We start from the raw sequence: 18,077 nt of genomic DNA on the forward strand, positions 1-18,077 counted from the left end.
TCCTTGACTTCAATGGAAGTTAAAAGTGCTTTCGGGATTGGACCCTCAGACACCAACTGCCAAGCCTCGTATCTCCTGTAGTGATTCTCCTCAGCCACTAGGTCTTCTATGTGTCTCATCCTATGTGACTTTCAGCTGTGCAGGTGCACAAAATAAAAGTTCACTCAACCTGTCCAGGCCATAAACTGTGTAACTGGGGGGTGGGGAGGAAGGAACATCTGGGTCATATGCAAAGTACAGTACAATTTAGGATGGACAGTTAAGTGGGTGAAAGGAAAAGAGCACAGGCATGTGAGAGTCTTAAATTGTGCAGAATGGGAAGTTAAACTGAATTTTTTGATTAAAGATGGGGGCGGGGTGTCTTTTGACCCTGACGGGTAGCATAATTTGCATTTTTCAGAGACATTAAGAAAATGTGGTTTCATTATTCAGGCTGTGGAGACTTTAGAGACACATATACATGCATCCCCCAAGGTAGTCCAGAGCATATGACAGTGTTCTAAGGGTTAAGAAGTAAAACACAACATCAGAATAATCACATAGTATGGGGAAAAATCTCTTGAGCACAAAATGCAGAGGGAAAGATCAGAATATGAAAATCACTACTGTGGAAGAGCATCAAGATGGCTCCAAAGGTTTCAAGCTACAAGGAAGCATCTAATGTTCCAGCTGGTGAACAGTAACGTAGTCGAGAAAGAATAATCCAAAATATCCACTAAAACTCAGCAGTGACAGCATCAGAAACCTAGTTGCGACTGGGTCTTCCTCTGGGTTGGACAATCTTGCCAGTTAGAAGATAATCAGGAAAAACAAAGATAGGCACATCCGTCAAGACAGAGAGAATAAAGCAGAAGGCCTTTCCATAAAATGAGACCAAGAACGCAGGATTTAGTAGAAATCCCAGATGTAAACTACTAGTTTTTACTGTGCTTAAGAGATTTATAATGAATGATCAAAAAGTACATCATGTTTGAAAATCCCATGCTGCCACTGACCTGATAAAGCGTGATCCGGTCTGTAAGCCTTTCCTCTGTCTCCTCTACCAAACCAACACTAGGGATGCTACTTTCAACAGCCTCCAGCTGTCTGGTCAGTTCCTGATAGTCCTCGTCCAGGTGTGTCCAGGTCTACAAGAATAATTTATACATACGTATGGCAAATACTTGCTTTGACTTCTAGGTTTTTATTTCCAACTAAATTTAAAAATATTATCTACATCCTTTACGTAAATTTCTTCAAATGCATTTTTCCATCTCTAAAGGAAATGCACAGTGTATATATATATAATATAATGTTACCTCTGTCATAGACACTCAGGATCAGCCTTTAGTTATGTGATCCAAATCATAGACTTAGCTTCTGCTTGGAAGATGAAATTTTCTCCTCCTTGACGGGTCAAGTCCATTTAACTTTGAAAATGCTATACTACTAACATTATGGTTTGGCTGCTGAACCTGATGCTCTCATTGCTTCACAATACATGAGCATCAAAGATCACACATAATTCTCCACTCCGACATAGGGGAATATGACAAGAGGGACCAAGGTTCACCAACACTGCCCTCCCTTTTTCAGGGACAGGTGGGATGCACCCTTAATAGCGTATCATTGCAGAGGAAGGAGAAAACAGAGAAACCCCTCACCTCTAGAATGTATTCCAGCTCAACACCCCGCTTGTGAGCTTGTTTTAACACAGCGGAGGCTTGTGCCATCTGTTTCGTATGTGACTGGGTTTCCCTCAGGAGGGCAAAACTGCTTATCTTTCTAAACAGCGTTTCTGTCAGGATCATGTGAGATTCCAGACCCAGGAAATATTCCTGAAAGGATTCCAGAAAACAAATATCAGAGTGTACCAGTTAGACTCAAGTCACCATAAAAAAATTGCCAAACTCAAACCTTATCTAAAGAAAATAGCATTAACTGGTGTATAAAATCAAGCAACTTTTCTCTTTCTAAAGTTTGCAGTGTATTCCTGACAATAGCTTTAACATGGTCAATAGGTTGCTTTCAAGCAATAAGAGAATACTGAGTACAATGATGCATTCCAGAGAGATTCCCAAGTTCTTCAGCTTTGCTAGGCAGCATAAAAGCATCAGACTTGTTATTCAAAGTCAGAATAAACTAGAATGAGCAAGAAAGTGACTACCATAATATATGGAATTTACTTACTGCAAGAGTACTTGCCAAACAATCCAAGCTAGTCACTGATGGTGCACTCAACACCATTTAGTTAAAAAATACTGCATGTATCCTAAACCAGCAGTAAATCACCATCAAAATCCCTGATGCCTCTCCAGGTGTGAAGGCTGGCTACAGAATGGTCAGAAGTTAGTGGAGTGCAAGACAAGAGTTTTACTTAGCCTTCAAATAAACAGTTTTTTTTAAATGCATATGTTGTTTTTACCTTGTGTTTGTCTAGTAGCATTTGGACTTCCTCCTTGGAAGCAACAATAATTTTCTGGTCACCTGCCATCTTTTCTTGCCCAGTTTCTATTAGGTCAGCCAGGTCCTGCAAAGCTCGTTCATACTGACCCTTGAGGGCCAGATTTTGGTTCAGCCCACTGCGTCTGGATCCAATGATCATCATCAGTTCATCATACATGTCCTTGGGAGAGACAAGCATCAACAGCGTTCCTCATTTCATGCATACTTTTACTGAACACATTACTTATAAGCCAACACTGAAAATGTGCTCACTATATTCAAACAATGTTACCACAATTAGAGCTGGTCTTCACTGTGCCGCTGTAGTGCTTCAGTGAAGATGCTACTATGCCTATGGGAGAGTTAATCCACCTCTCCGAGAGGCGCTAGCTATGTTGGCGGGAGAAGCTCTCCTGCTGATATAGCGCTATCTACACAGGGGGGTGCGGGGAAGGCCAGTATAACTATGTTGGTCAGGGGTGTGGATTTTTCACACCCTTGAGTGACATAGTTATATTGATATAGGTCTGGAGTGTAGTCCTGGCCTAAGTATCTGAGTTGGGAACCTGCAGAGGGCGTAAACAGACATTGAAGACACACTTAACTCACTGGCAAATTAACAGTTCAGTGTTTAAAGAGAAAAACAGGTGAGAACTGCACCACACTTGAGACCCTGTGTTTAAGAATGAAGTTAACTGAAGTGGCCTTCCTTAAGTAGCAGAGCAACTGGAGAAAGGACACACCCAGACACCTTGGGATTCAGTCTCAGTTATACCAAGACCCATTTACACTGCTCTAGCAGTGTAAAGGGGCTTTAGGCCTGGTCTACACTACAAACTTATACCAGGATAGCTATGGCACTTGGGGTGTGAAAAATCCACACTCCCTGAGGAACAGTCATACCAACTGAACCCCCGATGCGGACAGCACTAGGTCGATGGGAGAGTTTCTCCCATTGCCGTAGCTACCGCCTCTCAGGGACATGGGATTAACTACGCTGAAGCGCTACAGCAGTGCACCGCTGTATATGAAGACAAGCCCTTACAATCAGCAGAAAAGGACCCCTAAAATTTTCCGTACGTAGAGCACCTTCCTGGCCAATGCAGAACTGGCATAAGGGCTGTAACTAAATGCTGCCTGGCAGAGAAGATGTGTGTGCACTATGGCTATTCCCTGCCTTCCTAGGGCCACAAAAAGCAACCACTCCACAGCTCATCCTGTCCATCTTTACATGTAACTACCACAGACAGCTAAGAACAAGAGAGATGACTCAGTAAGAAAGCAACCCAAGGAAAACCTCCATGAGTTGGCAATAAGAGGAACAACTAATAAAAGCTGGCTTATTGTTTCTCTGGACTAATTATTTTGTAGTATTTTTAAAAATAAAATTGGTATCCAGCAATTTAAAATGACCCCTTCCTACTCCACAATGATAAGAGGAGCTAGAAAAGAAAGTTGCAGTCTGAAGTGCTGAGAGGCAAAATGACTACCCTAACGCTGCAGATGGCTGTCTCTCCCGGAGTTAAAGGGAGAGCTAGCAGAGATGCATGCTGGGAGAGGCTCCTATAAAAGAGAAAAGTCAAAGTAGGTAATTCATAGGTAATCAGGCAGGATGACTGGAGGAAAGACTGATTTCTCATCTTCCTGAAGGCTAAGGAACCGCAGGTTCTAACTAGATCTCAGTGAACATGCACATGAGCAATTAAAGTCTGTCTTTTGTTTTGTGACTATATGGCTGTTTTGTTGAGCTAATAAATCTCCAGGTCCTCTCTAAAGTTTAGCTTTTTCCTTTGTGTCAGATTTATCTACCTTGGGACAGTTATATTACCCTGTCATTGTTCCCAAGCACCTTCACTGAGTTAGTCCTGCTGGTTTCTAGGTCTTTGTCCTCACCTCCCCACCCAAAAGGATCCTGCAAGTGAAGAGCTAATTGAGTTCTAGAATGTGCTACCCCTGCATAGATATTTTGAAGAATACTTAATATATAGTCATGCAAGCTGCATTAATTCATCAAGTTTTAGTTGATAAGACTGTAGAAACAGTAGAGATACACACAGGTTACAGAAAATAGAGGAATATCAAATATATGTATGGAGACCCTGAAAGGTCATTGAGTCCAGCCCCCTGCCTTCACTAGCAGGACCAAGTACTGATTTTGCCCCAGATCCTTAAATGACCCCCTCAAGGATTGAACTCACAACTGTGGGTTTAGCAGGCCAATGCCCAAACCACTGAGCTATCTCTCCCTCCTTTAAAATAATTCAATTCAGATGGAACATAATAGAGGTCACGGAGCTCTGGAAAGGACAGAGGTCAATATACAGCAAACGTGCACACGCTTAACTTTGTTCACCTGAGCAGCCAATGGGACTGCACATAAACTGGAAATTAAGCATGTAGGGATTTTCAGGATTGAGGTCAGTGATGCTACAAAAGTGTTAAATACAAGAACAAGGAGGCTGTTATGGAGAAAATTATAAATCTCTTTTATACACAGTGAAGTGCTATGAGACATATTTTTGTAAATTGCCCCATGTACAATAAAGATAAGGGCAGTTTACAAATATCCTCAATATCAGTAGGTAGTTATTATAATATACCTTTCTTTGGAAGGGAACTATACCTGGAGCTTAGATAGCTCTTGCATGGAAGGCTGGTCAATCTGTAGCTTGTCCCCACGTTTCTTTAATTTGCTGATTCCAGCATCCAATTCCTTCAGACCATCTTCTGCCTGTAGTATAGCCTGTATCAGGGAATTAACATTTAGCTAGAAGGTCTCAGAACAACCTTTTACCTGCACTACATGATTACCATCTACTTGAACTGTTTTAGATATGAAGTATTAGTATATCCCCATTTTTTTACTTGTGAATTTTGTATTTGTGGTGTTTCACAGAGAACCCTGGAAACTGAACAACCTGAAGAAATACAGCATAGGAAGCAGAAACAGTCATTCAAGATAATTTTTTGATTAAAGGTTTATTGTAGCATGGCACTTTTATATCACATACATTGAATGTTATATTTGAATTGTTTAAAACAAAATCTGATTCTAGTTCTCTATTACTGATTAGTAATATATCATGTTTATATTAGAAACCTTACAAACAATTAATTTAGCTTTGCAATGACCCTGATGTTGTACCATTGAAGAACATAAGCGCTTTGCAATTATCCTCATTATGAGTCCCAACATTGCTGTCAGGTAAGAATGTATAATTAGCCCTGTTTTGTAGATGGGAAACTGAGTGACTAAGGGTTGGATTTACAAGACTCTCAGTGATGGCCTAACTTCTCTCACTGAAGTCAATGAAAGTTTTACCAATGACTTCAGTGGAAGCCGTGAGACCAATGCCTTTTGAAATCTCACTCAGGTGTCTGCTGAAGATCATACAGAAAGTTTGTGTCAGAGCCAGGAATAGCATGCTGATCTCCTGAGACCCAGTATAGTACCTTAACCACAAAGCCAGCCTTATTTTTTAAGGCCCCTCTCCTGAAAGCATTTATACAAGTGATTGATATTTCACATGCACAGTCTCTTTGACCTCTAGAAACTTCGAGCAAGTATAGTTTTAGGACCTAATCCTGCAAACACTTATGGATGTGAGCAGTTCTATTGACTTCAGAATTGGGCCCTAAAACTGTACTTACCCAGTGCAGGGCTTGAATCCATGACACTGAGATTAAAGGATCTATGGTTCATCAACTGAGCTAACATATTATTTCAGTCTGTTTCCTTGAATACTTGCTTCCCTCCTTGTGTTCTATATATTGGGAACTAAATTCTGATTGCCTTTTTTGGGTAGGTAAGCTAGGGAGGAAAGGGGTACCAGGAACTACAAAGCACATCATGCATGAGCCTGTCAGAATACAGACCTAAACACTCTCTGCACTGTAAGGGTGTGTGATGCCTAATGTCTAAGCCCCACCCCCTACTGGCATCAAGCAACAGATGCTGGAGCAAGAACTCAATGAGTTTTTTAAAAGCTGCTCTTTGGAGAACTTCAAACCATTATGTTTAGGTTTCTCCAACATAGGCAGAGTGACTGCCAGAATCAGTTTATTTATTTAGTTTCTCATAGAGGTACTCATCATGGTAGTACCTGAGCAAATCACTTTGCTTCTACATCTCTGCTCCCACCTATTTCCTATCACAAAAAAGCCAGAAAGTGGCCATTGATGCACACTGCATTCACCGAAGTTTGTTTTCAATACCAGGAACAACAAAAACATGGGACAAAAGATATCTAGGTTGAGATTAATTATTCAGTGCACATTTCCTGCTAAAGCATATTTTCCTCAGTCTGAAAAACACAGAATGTGGAGGTCAGGATATGAACACCTCAGAGCACCAAAACATGCCACTTAATCAGTCACCAGCAAGACAAAACATACTGAAGAGATCTAGGTCAAGGACTTATCCTTCTAATTTGTCTGTACTGAAATGACCATACTTTTGGATGGTCTCTGTGTGTCTATATGAATCTCCTTAGCTGCCTTGGTTTTCTGTGCGTGTATTCCATGCCCCTTCTATTTTAGACGTTTTTAATATTTTGCAGAAGTACATTCTTGGACATGCACACATTTTATTTTCACATACAATGTACACACCATAAACATCCTACTCCAGAACATCTGGTTCTTGTCCTACAGAGACTATTTCAACCTCAAGCAGAAAATCTCTCTGTATTCACCATACTCACACTGCTCTTCTTGTTCATAATAGATATTTGATAATACCTGCATTTGTTCCATTTCAGGACGCTCAGCTGCCTCTGCTAGTTTCTGCAGAACTATGTATTTGTGATCAGCCAATGATGTAAACAGTAGCTTTAGATCGTTCTATAAGAGACAATAAAGTTCAAGTGAAGTTTTAAAAGAAAAAAATGATAGCCAATCATAACTCACAGCAATTAAACATTAGTCTCTTCCCAAACCAGAGTATATCACTTGTTGACACAATGGACTAAATTTTCAGAACATGGTATGTTACTTGTATGTATTCAGAATGGGAATTATGAACACAAATGCATACAATCTATTGTGGATTCAGTTAGATGTACAAAGTGCTTTTAAACCACATGTGACACTGTTGACAACTTCAAAAAAAGGTGAAACAACAATTATGCAAGTGTAACGTTCAGAGGAAAAAACAAAACAAAAACCTCCACTATGTGGGCCCCTTCCATTCCAATTCGACAAAATGAATTCATACTTCCCCTAAGAATGCCTTATTTAACAAAAATGAATAAGTGACAGCTCAAATTTTTCTAAATCGCTCATTTTAACTATCAAGCTTCTTCTACGAAAAAAAATCTTTTTGCCTGTAAACTGAGCAAATCTAACATGGAAGTCAATGGGACACAACAAACATGGAACCCAATATTGCCGTTTTCAGTCATTTGTCAGAGCAGGACTATATTTTAATCTGTTTGTTGTTTTTCAGAACTACTCTCTAATCAATTCTTAGTGCTTTCTTCTCTGTTCACATATTTATCACAGCTATGCTCACAATACCAGAAAGCATCAGCAACATCACTACATTTTCAGACACCCAGCAAAGGCAGAAAATAATGGTGATTTATTTTTAATTTCATATGATGACTTCTTATACAACAGTACCTATGGTATTGCAACAATATATTCTTCTGATCTCTTTTCTCTACCAGTTAGGTGTTTTACACCTAACACTTGTTGCTAGTGTTTGTTTCATTTGTGCCAGAGCAAACTTATCTCTATGGGGGTTTTGGAGTTTAAAACAAAGAAACATGACAGGCTGTGTGTTGAGGGAAGTTCCAAATATATGTAGAATAAAGATATTCATTCAAGATGAGACAACCCGGGCATATGTGTCTAAAATAGATACTGTACTTGCTTCACTCTTGAATGTTATGAAAATCCTTTTAAAATACTCATTCGGTTTGTGATCCTGATCTAAACAGAGACAGAAGGCATGGGATATACCAATTTTACAACAGTTGCTGGAAGTTCTAATTCCTGTAAGAGACTTACTAAAGTGACTGGCAATGTAGGCTTTATGTGGCAGGAAAAGGGGAGAAGATGGCAGTAATCCCCTGATGCCTGAAAAAGTTTCTAGGCGAATAAAGGGTGAGGGTAGTATGTACAGAGTTTTTCACACTGTAGGACATTTGAGGTAGGAGTGGTAAAGGATAATGGGATGGTGTAAATGAAGTTGAGAAGGCAGATATCAAAACAAGGCTAATATTTGTTATATATTTTGCACTGTATCCCACCTTACCAACAAAGCACTATGCTGTTTGTACCTTAGAAATATGAAAGCTATAGTTACTTTCCCCGCCTTACGTATAGTAGTCAAAGACTGCTGCTTATTGTAATACCAAATGTGTGCCACACATTATTAGATGAACATTTGCTGTAGCACACAGGGAACTATACGTACAACTATTCTGCTAAAAATAATGTGAGTTGAAACTTTGGCCCAAATTTTTAAAGGGAATAGTGATTTTGGGTGCTTCCATTTTTGGATACTCAACTTGAGACAGACATCACAGTGTGAGTACTCAACACTTTCTGAAAGTCAGGTTTATTTAAGGTGTTACCAGTCAGATACCAAAAAAAATGAGGCACTTAACATCTCTAGTCACTACTGAAAATCCTGTCTTAAAACTCCACTTGTCATGTGGAAATTTTACCCATTTATTCTATTCCCTAATAATCCCCCAAAACTTTCAACAGATAAAGTGACATGGGGGAGGGTCTAGAGAATTCCTTGGGAATAGGCAACCTACCTGGAAGGTGAGTATTTGCTGAAGTCTCTCTTTCATTTGATGGCATCTCTGATTTACTACTGACTCCAGCATGGTCAGTCTCCCCAGTAGACAGTCCAAAGTGTCCTCTATAACATCCTTGTTATCACTGTTCTCGGGAAATGTTTGAGAAAACAAATTCTTGTTCTTATCCATTTCTTCTGACATCTCTTTGATATCTTTGGCAAGAGACTGGAGTTTTTATAGAAGAACAGAACAATTTTTGGAATTAGACACAAATAAGTAAACCTACTGTATTGCTGTAACTACCACCCCTTCATTCACAATAGACTTTAAAACCATGCTAAAAAGCCCAGGAAATCTTTTCAGTAACAATAAAAGCCCATTGCTCTGAGAAAAAAAGCTCTGAAACATAAAAGGGCTGTGGAACGGAACCCTTAGCCTAAACAACAGCTGTCCTATATCCAGCTACTGCAGAATGAGGCCGCCTTCTCTTCCACTCAAGCAGGGTCTGGTCCTTGTGAATTTGCATTGTGCATACAACCAATGGCTACATCCGCCCTTGCTCTACTTCATTCCAATTTCTACATACTAATATGGACATGCACCATCTTGCAGGAGTGCGCAGTGTGGCTTGTTTACTGCTCCCTCCAATGCCATGGCCTGGTTTTGAAATTGATGTTTTATCATCCTTCTACATAAGCTTGTCAGTTTATTCTAGTCAAAGAGAGTAGGCACAAGAGCCTCTAAAAGTGTGTGATCTTATTTCTCTTCTGACTAGACAAATATTGGGTCAGATTCTGCTTTCTGAAATCAGTACAGTCACTTTACACAATGTAATGTAGCTGAAAGCATATTTTGGCCACTGTATGCAAGTGTGCTGTTCACAGAATCACCGAAATGTAGGGTTGGAGGGGACCTCACAAGAGGTCATAAAGTCCATCCCCCAATGCTGAGGTGGGACCAAGTAAACCTAGACTCGCAAGTTCGGCCGATCGCAGCTCCCACTGGCCGCGGTTCGCGGTCCCAGGCCAATGCGGGAGGCAGGAAGCGGCGCGAGCCGAGGGATGTTCTGGCTGCGGCTTCCTGCCCCCCGCATTGGCCTGGGACCGCGAACCGTGGCCACTGGGAGCCGCGATCGGCCGAACTTGCCGACGAGGCAGATAAACAAACCGGGCTGGCCCGCCAGGGTGCTTACCCTGGCGAGCCGCGAGCTACCAGTTGCCGACCCCTGACCTAGACCATCCCTGACAAATGTTTGTCCAATCTTAAAAACGTCCAGTGATGGGGATCCCACAACTTCCCTTGGAAACCTATTCCAGAGTTTAAACTACCCTCATAGCTAGAAAGTTTTCCTAATGTCTAACCTAAATCTCTTTGCTGCAAATTAAGCCCATTACTTCTTCTCCTAGCCTTGGTGGATGTGGAGAACAATTGATCACTGCCCTCTTTGTAAAATCTTTTATATATTTGAAGAGTTCTCTCTCTACTCAGCCTTCTCTTTTCTAAACTAAACATGCTCCATCTTTTTAACCTTTCCTCTTAGGTTGTTTTCTAAACCTTTTATCATGTTTATTGCCCTCCTCTGGACTCTCTCTCCAATTTGTCCAGATCTTTTTTTAAGTGTGGTGCTCAAAACTGAACACAGTACTCTAGCTGAGGCCTCATCAGTGCCAAGTAGAATGGAACAATTACCTCCAGTGTTTTACATACAACATTCCCGTTAATACATTCCAGAATGACATTTGCTTTTTTCACAATTGCATCACGCTGTCCACTTATATTCAACCGGAGATCCACTATAACCCTCAGATCCTTTTCAGCAGTTTTACTCAATTTTTTATCTGTGCTCTTGGTTTTTCCTCTGAAGTGTAGTATTCTGCATTTCTCTATATTGAATTTCATCTTATTGATTACAGACCAGTTCTCCAATTTATCAAGATCTATTTGAATTGTAGTCCTGTCCTCCAGAGAGCTTGCAACATCCCCCACCTTGATGTGATCTGGAAATTTTATAATTTGACTCTCCACTCCTCCTTCCAAGTTAATGAAAATATTGTATAGTACTGGACCCAGGACTGACACCATGCAGGACCACACTTGAAATGTCTTTCTGGTGTGAGGGGAAAACATTAATAACTACTCTTCGATTTTATTTTTTCAACCAACTATGCACTCACTGTATAGTAATTTCATCTAGACCACATTACCCTAGTTTGCTTATGAGACTGTCATGTGGAACTGTGTCAAAAGTCTTACTAAAGTTGAGATATATCAAGTATACTGCTTCCCTAGGCCAGTAACCCTGTCAAAGGAGGAAATAAGGTTGGTTTGGCATGAGTTGTTCTTGACAAATCCATGTTGGTTATTGTTTGTCACCCTATTATCCTCTAGAAGCCTACAAATTGATTGCTTAATAGTTTGTTACAGTATCTTTCCACATATTAAAGTTAGGCTGACTTGTCTATAATTTCCCAGGTCCTCCTCCTCCTCCCACTTTTTAAACATACATACTCTCTTTGCCTTTCTCCAGCCCTCTGAGACCTCACTCATCCTCTAAGAGTTCTCAATGGTTCCAAGATTGCCTGGGCTCTTCCTTAAGTACCCAGGGGTAATGTCATCAGGCTCCGCTAACTTGAATACATCTAACGTATCTGAATATTCTTTAACCTGTTCTTACCCTCTTCTGGTGTGTTGCTTCCCCCTTGTTGTTAATATTAATTGTGTTAATCATTTCAATGAAGACTGAAAAATAATGGGCATTAAATACTTCAGCCTTTTTTGTGTCATCTGTTATTAACTCTCCTTCCCTGGTAAGTACTGGACTTACACTCTCCTTTGTCTTTCTTTTGCTCTTATGGTATTTCTAGATCATCCTCTTACTGCCTTTTATGTCCCTTGCTAGGTGCAACTCATTTTGCCCCTATATGCTTGTGCTATTCTTTTGTACTCATCCTTCGCAATATGTTCTTCTTTCCACTTTTTGTATTATTGCTTTCTGATTTTAGATAGTTAAAGAGCTGCTGATACAGTCACTCTAGACTCTTACTGTTCTTCCTCTCTCCTCCTCATCTGCATAGATTACTGTTGTGCCTGTAATACTGTCTCTGAGGAACTGCCAGCTCTCCTGAACTCCTTTTTCCCTTCGCTTTCCTTCCCACACTATCTTACCTACCAATTCTCTATGTTTGTTGACATCTGCTTTTGTGAAGTCCCTCATTCTTATGATGACAGAGTCTTAACTGGAAGGAGTTTTCCAGTTGCATTCAGTTATGCAAAACTATTATTCTAGAGTCTTACTTCTCCCCAAAATACAAAGCAAAACAGAACCTGATTGGAAAACTAAAAATACTTACTTCCTGGTTATACAGGCAAGTTTCTGTCTCTTCCGGAAGCAGGGCTGTAGCAACAAACAAGCATTCTTCAACACCATCTAGCCAAGAAGAAGTGGCTGCGACGCTGTCATACAGCTTCTGCTCCACGTGCAGGCTTTCCTTCTCTGCTCCTCCAGCCTGAGTGAAAGGAGCCAAAGTGATAGGAATGTCTGTCAGTCCATAGAGTCTCCATACAGGGAAGCCTCATATACCTTACTAATGTCCAGTGGTTCTCTAGTGTTCAGGGAGGCCAGCTCACTGCCAGTGGGGAATTAGAGGAGTGTTCATGCTGTACAGCAGCTCTGCATAAAATCAGATTTAAAAACAAACAATGTCACTGTACCTGAGATGAAACATCTTCAAAGGCCCGGTTCAAACCAACCAGTATAGATTCAAATGACGATTTATCTTGTGCCTTTCCTTCCCCTTTATACAAGGGTAGGCCAGACATCAGTCTGTTTGGTCTGCTGTAAAGCTGTTAGGAGAGAAGTAGTGGTTAGAGTATTTCTGATGTACACTGAATCTCTCAAATGAAAACAGATACTACTACTGGCTGAGGAACCCCTACCAGGGCCGGTGCTACCATTAAGGCGAACTAGGCGGTTGCCTGGGGTGCCAAGATTTGGGGGCGCCAAAAAGCGGTGCCCCCAATTTTTTTTTTTTTTACAGTGGTTCCTCCCCAAGCGCGCAGTCGCTGCTCCACTTCTCCCGCCTTCCAGACTTGCAGCGCCAATCAGCTGTTTGGCGCCGCAAGCCTGGGAGGGGAGGAGAATTAGAGCAGGGGCAGCGTGCTCGGGGAGGACATGGCGCAGAGGTGAGCTGGGGTGGGGAGGTGCTGAACGGCTCCCCTGTGGGGGGGGGAAGCTGCCGCTGGGGGGGCACCTCAGGGCAGGGGGGGAGCTGCCACGGGGGGGTGCCTCAGGGCAGGGGGGGGGCAGGGAGCTGCCACAGGGCTGGTGGGGGGGGGGAGGCGCAAGGTGGAAGTTTCACCTAGGGCGCAAAATTTTCTTGCACCGGCCCTGGCCCCTACACTATTAAATAAGTCACACACACTGTTATAAATTCATATTGTATAAAAGCTGCTCACACTGGAGGGTCACAGCATGTATGGACAGTTTAGCTGAGCTAGACTTAGAGATGCTGAAGTAGTAATATGTTGGAAAGCTACAGTTACTACACCATTCTGGAACAGAGCACTAAGCCAGTGCCTAACAAGAGAAAAAGTACAGTATAACACAATCCAATGGCTGGGAGCTGAAGCTAGACAAATTCTTCTCTACCTTGCATAGGCACTGACTTTGTGGGTGCGCCAGGGCTGGAACACTCATGGAAAAAAATAGTGGGTGCTCAGTTTTTGTTTTTTTTTAATTAATCAGGACAAATGAGAGGCCAATGAGGATCGCTGACTATATTTATACTGTACCATATTTTTAAATAACAAAACCATCTACATTTGCACATAAGGCCCAATCCAGCTTCCATTAACATCCATGGGAAAGTTTTCACTGGGTTTTATGCGAGCTGAGTCAAGCTCAGAGTGAGTCTACATAAACATGCACCTTCATCACTGTTGTTCTCATTCTTCTTTCCTCATTCTCTGTTTGATGCACACACTTGTTGAATTTCACTTTAAACTGGGCTGCAAGCTCTTTCACACAGAGCCTGTCTCTTGCCATATGTACAGCATCTCGCACAGGAAGGCCCCAATCCTAAATGGGGCCTCTGGGCACTACTAAAATACAAATAAACTAATAATAATTATTATTAGTTTTAATCTCAGCCAGACCCTTGGATAGTTGATAAATGGTTCTGCTTACATCTAAAGTGAAGGTGATCTTCGATCCACGCAAATCTTGAACCATTTATCTCTTGCAGTAAAACCTCATGAGTGAAATCCTGGCCTCACTGAGGTCAGTACACTGAATGGGACCAGGATCCCACACAATGAGTTTAAATTCTTCTCTGATTTACTCTAGATTCACCCCAGCATAACACAATTGATTTGAGTTGAGCTACTACAGAATTATATTGGAATAAATGAGAGCAGGACTTGGTTCATAATTTCCTAGACGTTTTATAGGTTTTTCAGATGTATGGAAGCATGTGGTTCAAAGTGTTTTGTCTGGGATTAATAATACTTCCAATTCTGGTTAATTTGTAAAATTTTACAAAAATCATGTTTTATGCTCCTTGAACTGACTATTTTTATATACATGTATTCTACATAAGGCATTTTCTGTGCATAAACTGTACTTTGTGTGCTCAACTATATGCTTTTCATACAAGAGTGCACAGGGACATTAAAAATAGCTACCGGCTGTGCCTCTTCCTGTTCCAAAGCATTCTGCAGCAGTCTCTGTTTGGTGCTGAATTCCTGGTGCAAGCTTTCCCATTTCATTTTCATTTGATCTTCAGCTGATGGAGTCTCACCTTCCAAGCCTAACTCCTGAGATAACACATCAGGCTTCTCACTGTGACAAAAAAATATAAGTTAAGCTCAAACTATACAGGAAGTATTGTAATTAAAGGTGTTTCTTGCCCCTTTCAATTTTGATTTTTCACATAATTCAATTTTGAAATAAAGGTCTTTAAAAAAAAAGCTTTTACTTGTGCTTTCAGGCAGTAATATGAAGGATACATTTAGAACAGAAATAAATACTCAAATATAACCAGATAAGTCCAACTCTTATGAACTGTATGGAGCTGAAAACACTCATATAAGCTAACAGAAATACACATACAACCCCCAAATTGATGAAAAATACATTACATTCAAATTAAAAATCTGAATCAGTTTTTATTTCAAAGAATGAGAAATTGTTGTTATTTAAATTACTAGTTATTAATTTGGATCAACTCTCTCTCTCTCTCTCTTTTTCCCCCCGTATGTATCCTGCACTACTTCTCCTCATGTCAGACATGTTACCTGAACCTTGGTGAATAAAAGGTTACGTTCAACTTTCCCCCTTCTTTTATAACCAAGTTCAGTGGTAAGGCTGTGAATGGGGCTATTTGGAAAACAACTGTTCCACAACTGGGTTGAATCCCACACTTGGGAGTTTTTCAATTTACTTTAAATTATTATACTTCCTTGTTGTAAACACTAACCCCTGAGGAAGACAAACTGCTGAGAGTAACTGACCTTCTTCCCCTGCTGAGTCATTTCACATGCACTGGTTTTGATGTAAAAATCCCTAATATTGAGCATCAAAGCTTTTGCTCCGCAATCCTATGAGCCACCTTTATGCCTCCCAGATTCTGGCACATTGCAGGAGCCAATGTTATTTAAGCAGCCCTGAGAGCTATTCTAATTTATGGCATCCTACTTGCCCCACCCCCAGGGCTGTTAATGGCCAGCTTTGCAGCAAATGGAAATCCAGGACTCTCCACGTTCCCCAGCCCCACCCCTGCATACTCCCATGCCATGGCTTGCGGGAATCCTCAAGCAGGCTGTATATGTCTTTTTCAGTTATTGCCAGGGAGAATTCTCCCCCAGCCTGAACCAACGATTGGCATAAATGGTCCAGAGTGAGGGTGAGAAGCTCACCCTAAGGCTCAAAATTCAAGAAACACTCCGGGAGCCAAAGATAAAAGTCTTAATTAACTTAATGCAGAGAAAATAAGTTATAGACACTTCAACTGTTAACAAGATTATGCTTTCAGATCACGATGGTCTGGGATAGTATTATTAGGAGCCCCAGTCATGGACCAGGGCCCCATTGTGCTAGGCTCTGTACAAACACAAACAGAACAAAAATTAGAGAACACGATGTGGAAGAAACAGACAGAAGCAAGGAAGCCAAAGTATGAAGGCTTAGGGATCCCTGCTGAAAAAAAATGTATCAAAGCTCACCTAGCTCGACGGCCATCTGGAACAGAGTGTTGGGTTAGGATTTCTTCTCCACGGCTTGCTACTAAACGAAGCAGGTTCTTCTGCTCTGCCAGCTCTTGTTCCAGCTCCTAACAGAGAACAAAGACAGCTATGTTAATAGGTTGTTTTTTTTCTGGTCATAAATTCATGCATATACTATGTATGTTTTTACCTCTCTTAACCATCAGAATTGGACAGCCATCAAAATAAATGCTCAGGAGATGTGTATAGATGCCCACAGACCTTCCCAGAATTATATTGATGTCCATAGCCTTCTCCTCATTGTTATTAAGGTGAGTAATCTCAAAAAAACAATATGCTACTTATGACTCAGTCATGCCAAACTACGACAGCACAAGGGTGCATGTATCTATTGTCTCCATCAAGACAGCAGTGGAGCACTTCAGAACCCTAATGAATGTATCCTTACAACACCTCTGTGAAGTAAGGTAAGTATTATCCTCAATGTACAGATGGGGAACTGAGGCACAGTGAGATTAAGTGACCTGCACAAGTTTACAGAGGAAATAATGGGCAGAGCCAGAAACAGAACACAGACTTCCTGGGTCCCCATTCATTGCCATAACCACAAGGTCATCTTTAATTTGGTCTGGCTGGCTCTATCAGACCTTTGATGGGGAGCATAATCTCTTTAGTGTTCCAGGTATGCAGGATAATGCAGCATGCTAGCACAAAGCTTTTAGGCCCTTATTCAGAAAGTATTAAAGCACATACTTAAGTAATTTGCTGCACTGGGGCCTTAGATCCTGTGGTGCTAGAGAAAACCCTGCAACATGGCTCCCTCTCAGTAGCTAGGTAGCTTGGCTGGCTTGTGAGAAGAGTAGGTGGAAACATGGCCCCATACTCACCCTTTGGTCGGTGCATGGGAAGTACAAAGTACTAACTTTCTGTTGCTGCAGGTTGCTCTGTTGCTGCTGGGAACGGGTTGTTCGTGCTTGTGCCAGCCATTCTTGGACACTGGGACTGTGTGAGGATACCAGGTCCAATTCACACTCCTCCTTGTCTTGTAAAGTTCCCTGCTTTGATTAAGAAGAAAAGAAACAATCACTTTATATAACAGGGACCTTTAATGTTACAATGAAATGTGAGACACTGGCTTGCTCAGTCCATATTAACGTGGTATAGTGCCTTTCAACTCTTAAGTTGCTGGTTTACATAACTTCAAGTCACGGCTGAGCTAAATTTATTAGTTTGTTGGCCTGTATCAGGTAGGTCTCCATAACACAAACCAAGCAAACACCTCCACCACAACTGGCATCTTGCTAGCAGAATCAGAGGAACAGGACCGGCATAGACTTTCTTACACGAGGTCCCTTAAGTTCAGAGAAAAGGTACATTAACAAGACAGCAATGAAAAGGGTTGCAGTTAGAACAGGGCAAAAAAATGATCTTTCAGTTCAGCCAGCAAACCAAAATATTAGGGACAATATTTGGTTCAGTTTCATTCAGAACATGTTTAGAATTTGTCAGCAAACTGGAAAAGTCCAGTCAGATTCAGAAAAGTAAGAGCGTGTTTCCTTTTAACCTTTAGCTAGTGATGAGGGAACTGGCCAGGCATGTGGGAGACCTGTGAATCTCCACTCTAGAGCAGAGATTTGAACTCAGATCTCCCCCCTGAGCAGCCTCACCTCCAGGCTA

The 18,077-nt window shown here is 41.3% G+C and overlaps 1 protein-coding gene across 1 annotated transcript in view; it reads right to left on the bottom strand.

The window, feature by feature from the left end:
• Positions 1–18,077, bottom strand: part of SYNE1 (spectrin repeat containing nuclear envelope protein 1) — a 468,360-nt gene that overhangs the window by 98,587 nt on the left and 351,696 nt on the right. The window contains exons 97-107 of the mRNA XM_045009096.1: positions 17,324–17,455; positions 16,401–16,507; positions 14,862–15,018; positions 12,891–13,022; positions 12,530–12,685; positions 9,195–9,404; positions 7,165–7,266; positions 5,048–5,167; positions 2,405–2,605; positions 1,644–1,817; positions 996–1,127 (exon numbers count right to left, since the gene is read on the bottom strand). Coding sequence (XP_044865031.1) covers positions 996–1,127; positions 1,644–1,817; positions 2,405–2,605; positions 5,048–5,167; positions 7,165–7,266; positions 9,195–9,404; positions 12,530–12,685; positions 12,891–13,022; positions 14,862–15,018; positions 16,401–16,507; positions 17,324–17,455 — 1,623 coding nt within the window. The remainder of the gene's footprint in view (positions 1–995; positions 1,128–1,643; positions 1,818–2,404; positions 2,606–5,047; positions 5,168–7,164; positions 7,267–9,194; positions 9,405–12,529; positions 12,686–12,890; positions 13,023–14,861; positions 15,019–16,400; positions 16,508–17,323; positions 17,456–18,077) is intronic.

This window comes from Mauremys mutica, chromosome 3, assembly GCF_020497125.1.
Source record: "Mauremys mutica isolate MM-2020 ecotype Southern chromosome 3, ASM2049712v1, whole genome shotgun sequence".
Classification (NCBI taxonomy): domain Eukaryota; kingdom Metazoa; phylum Chordata; order Testudines; family Geoemydidae; genus Mauremys; species Mauremys mutica.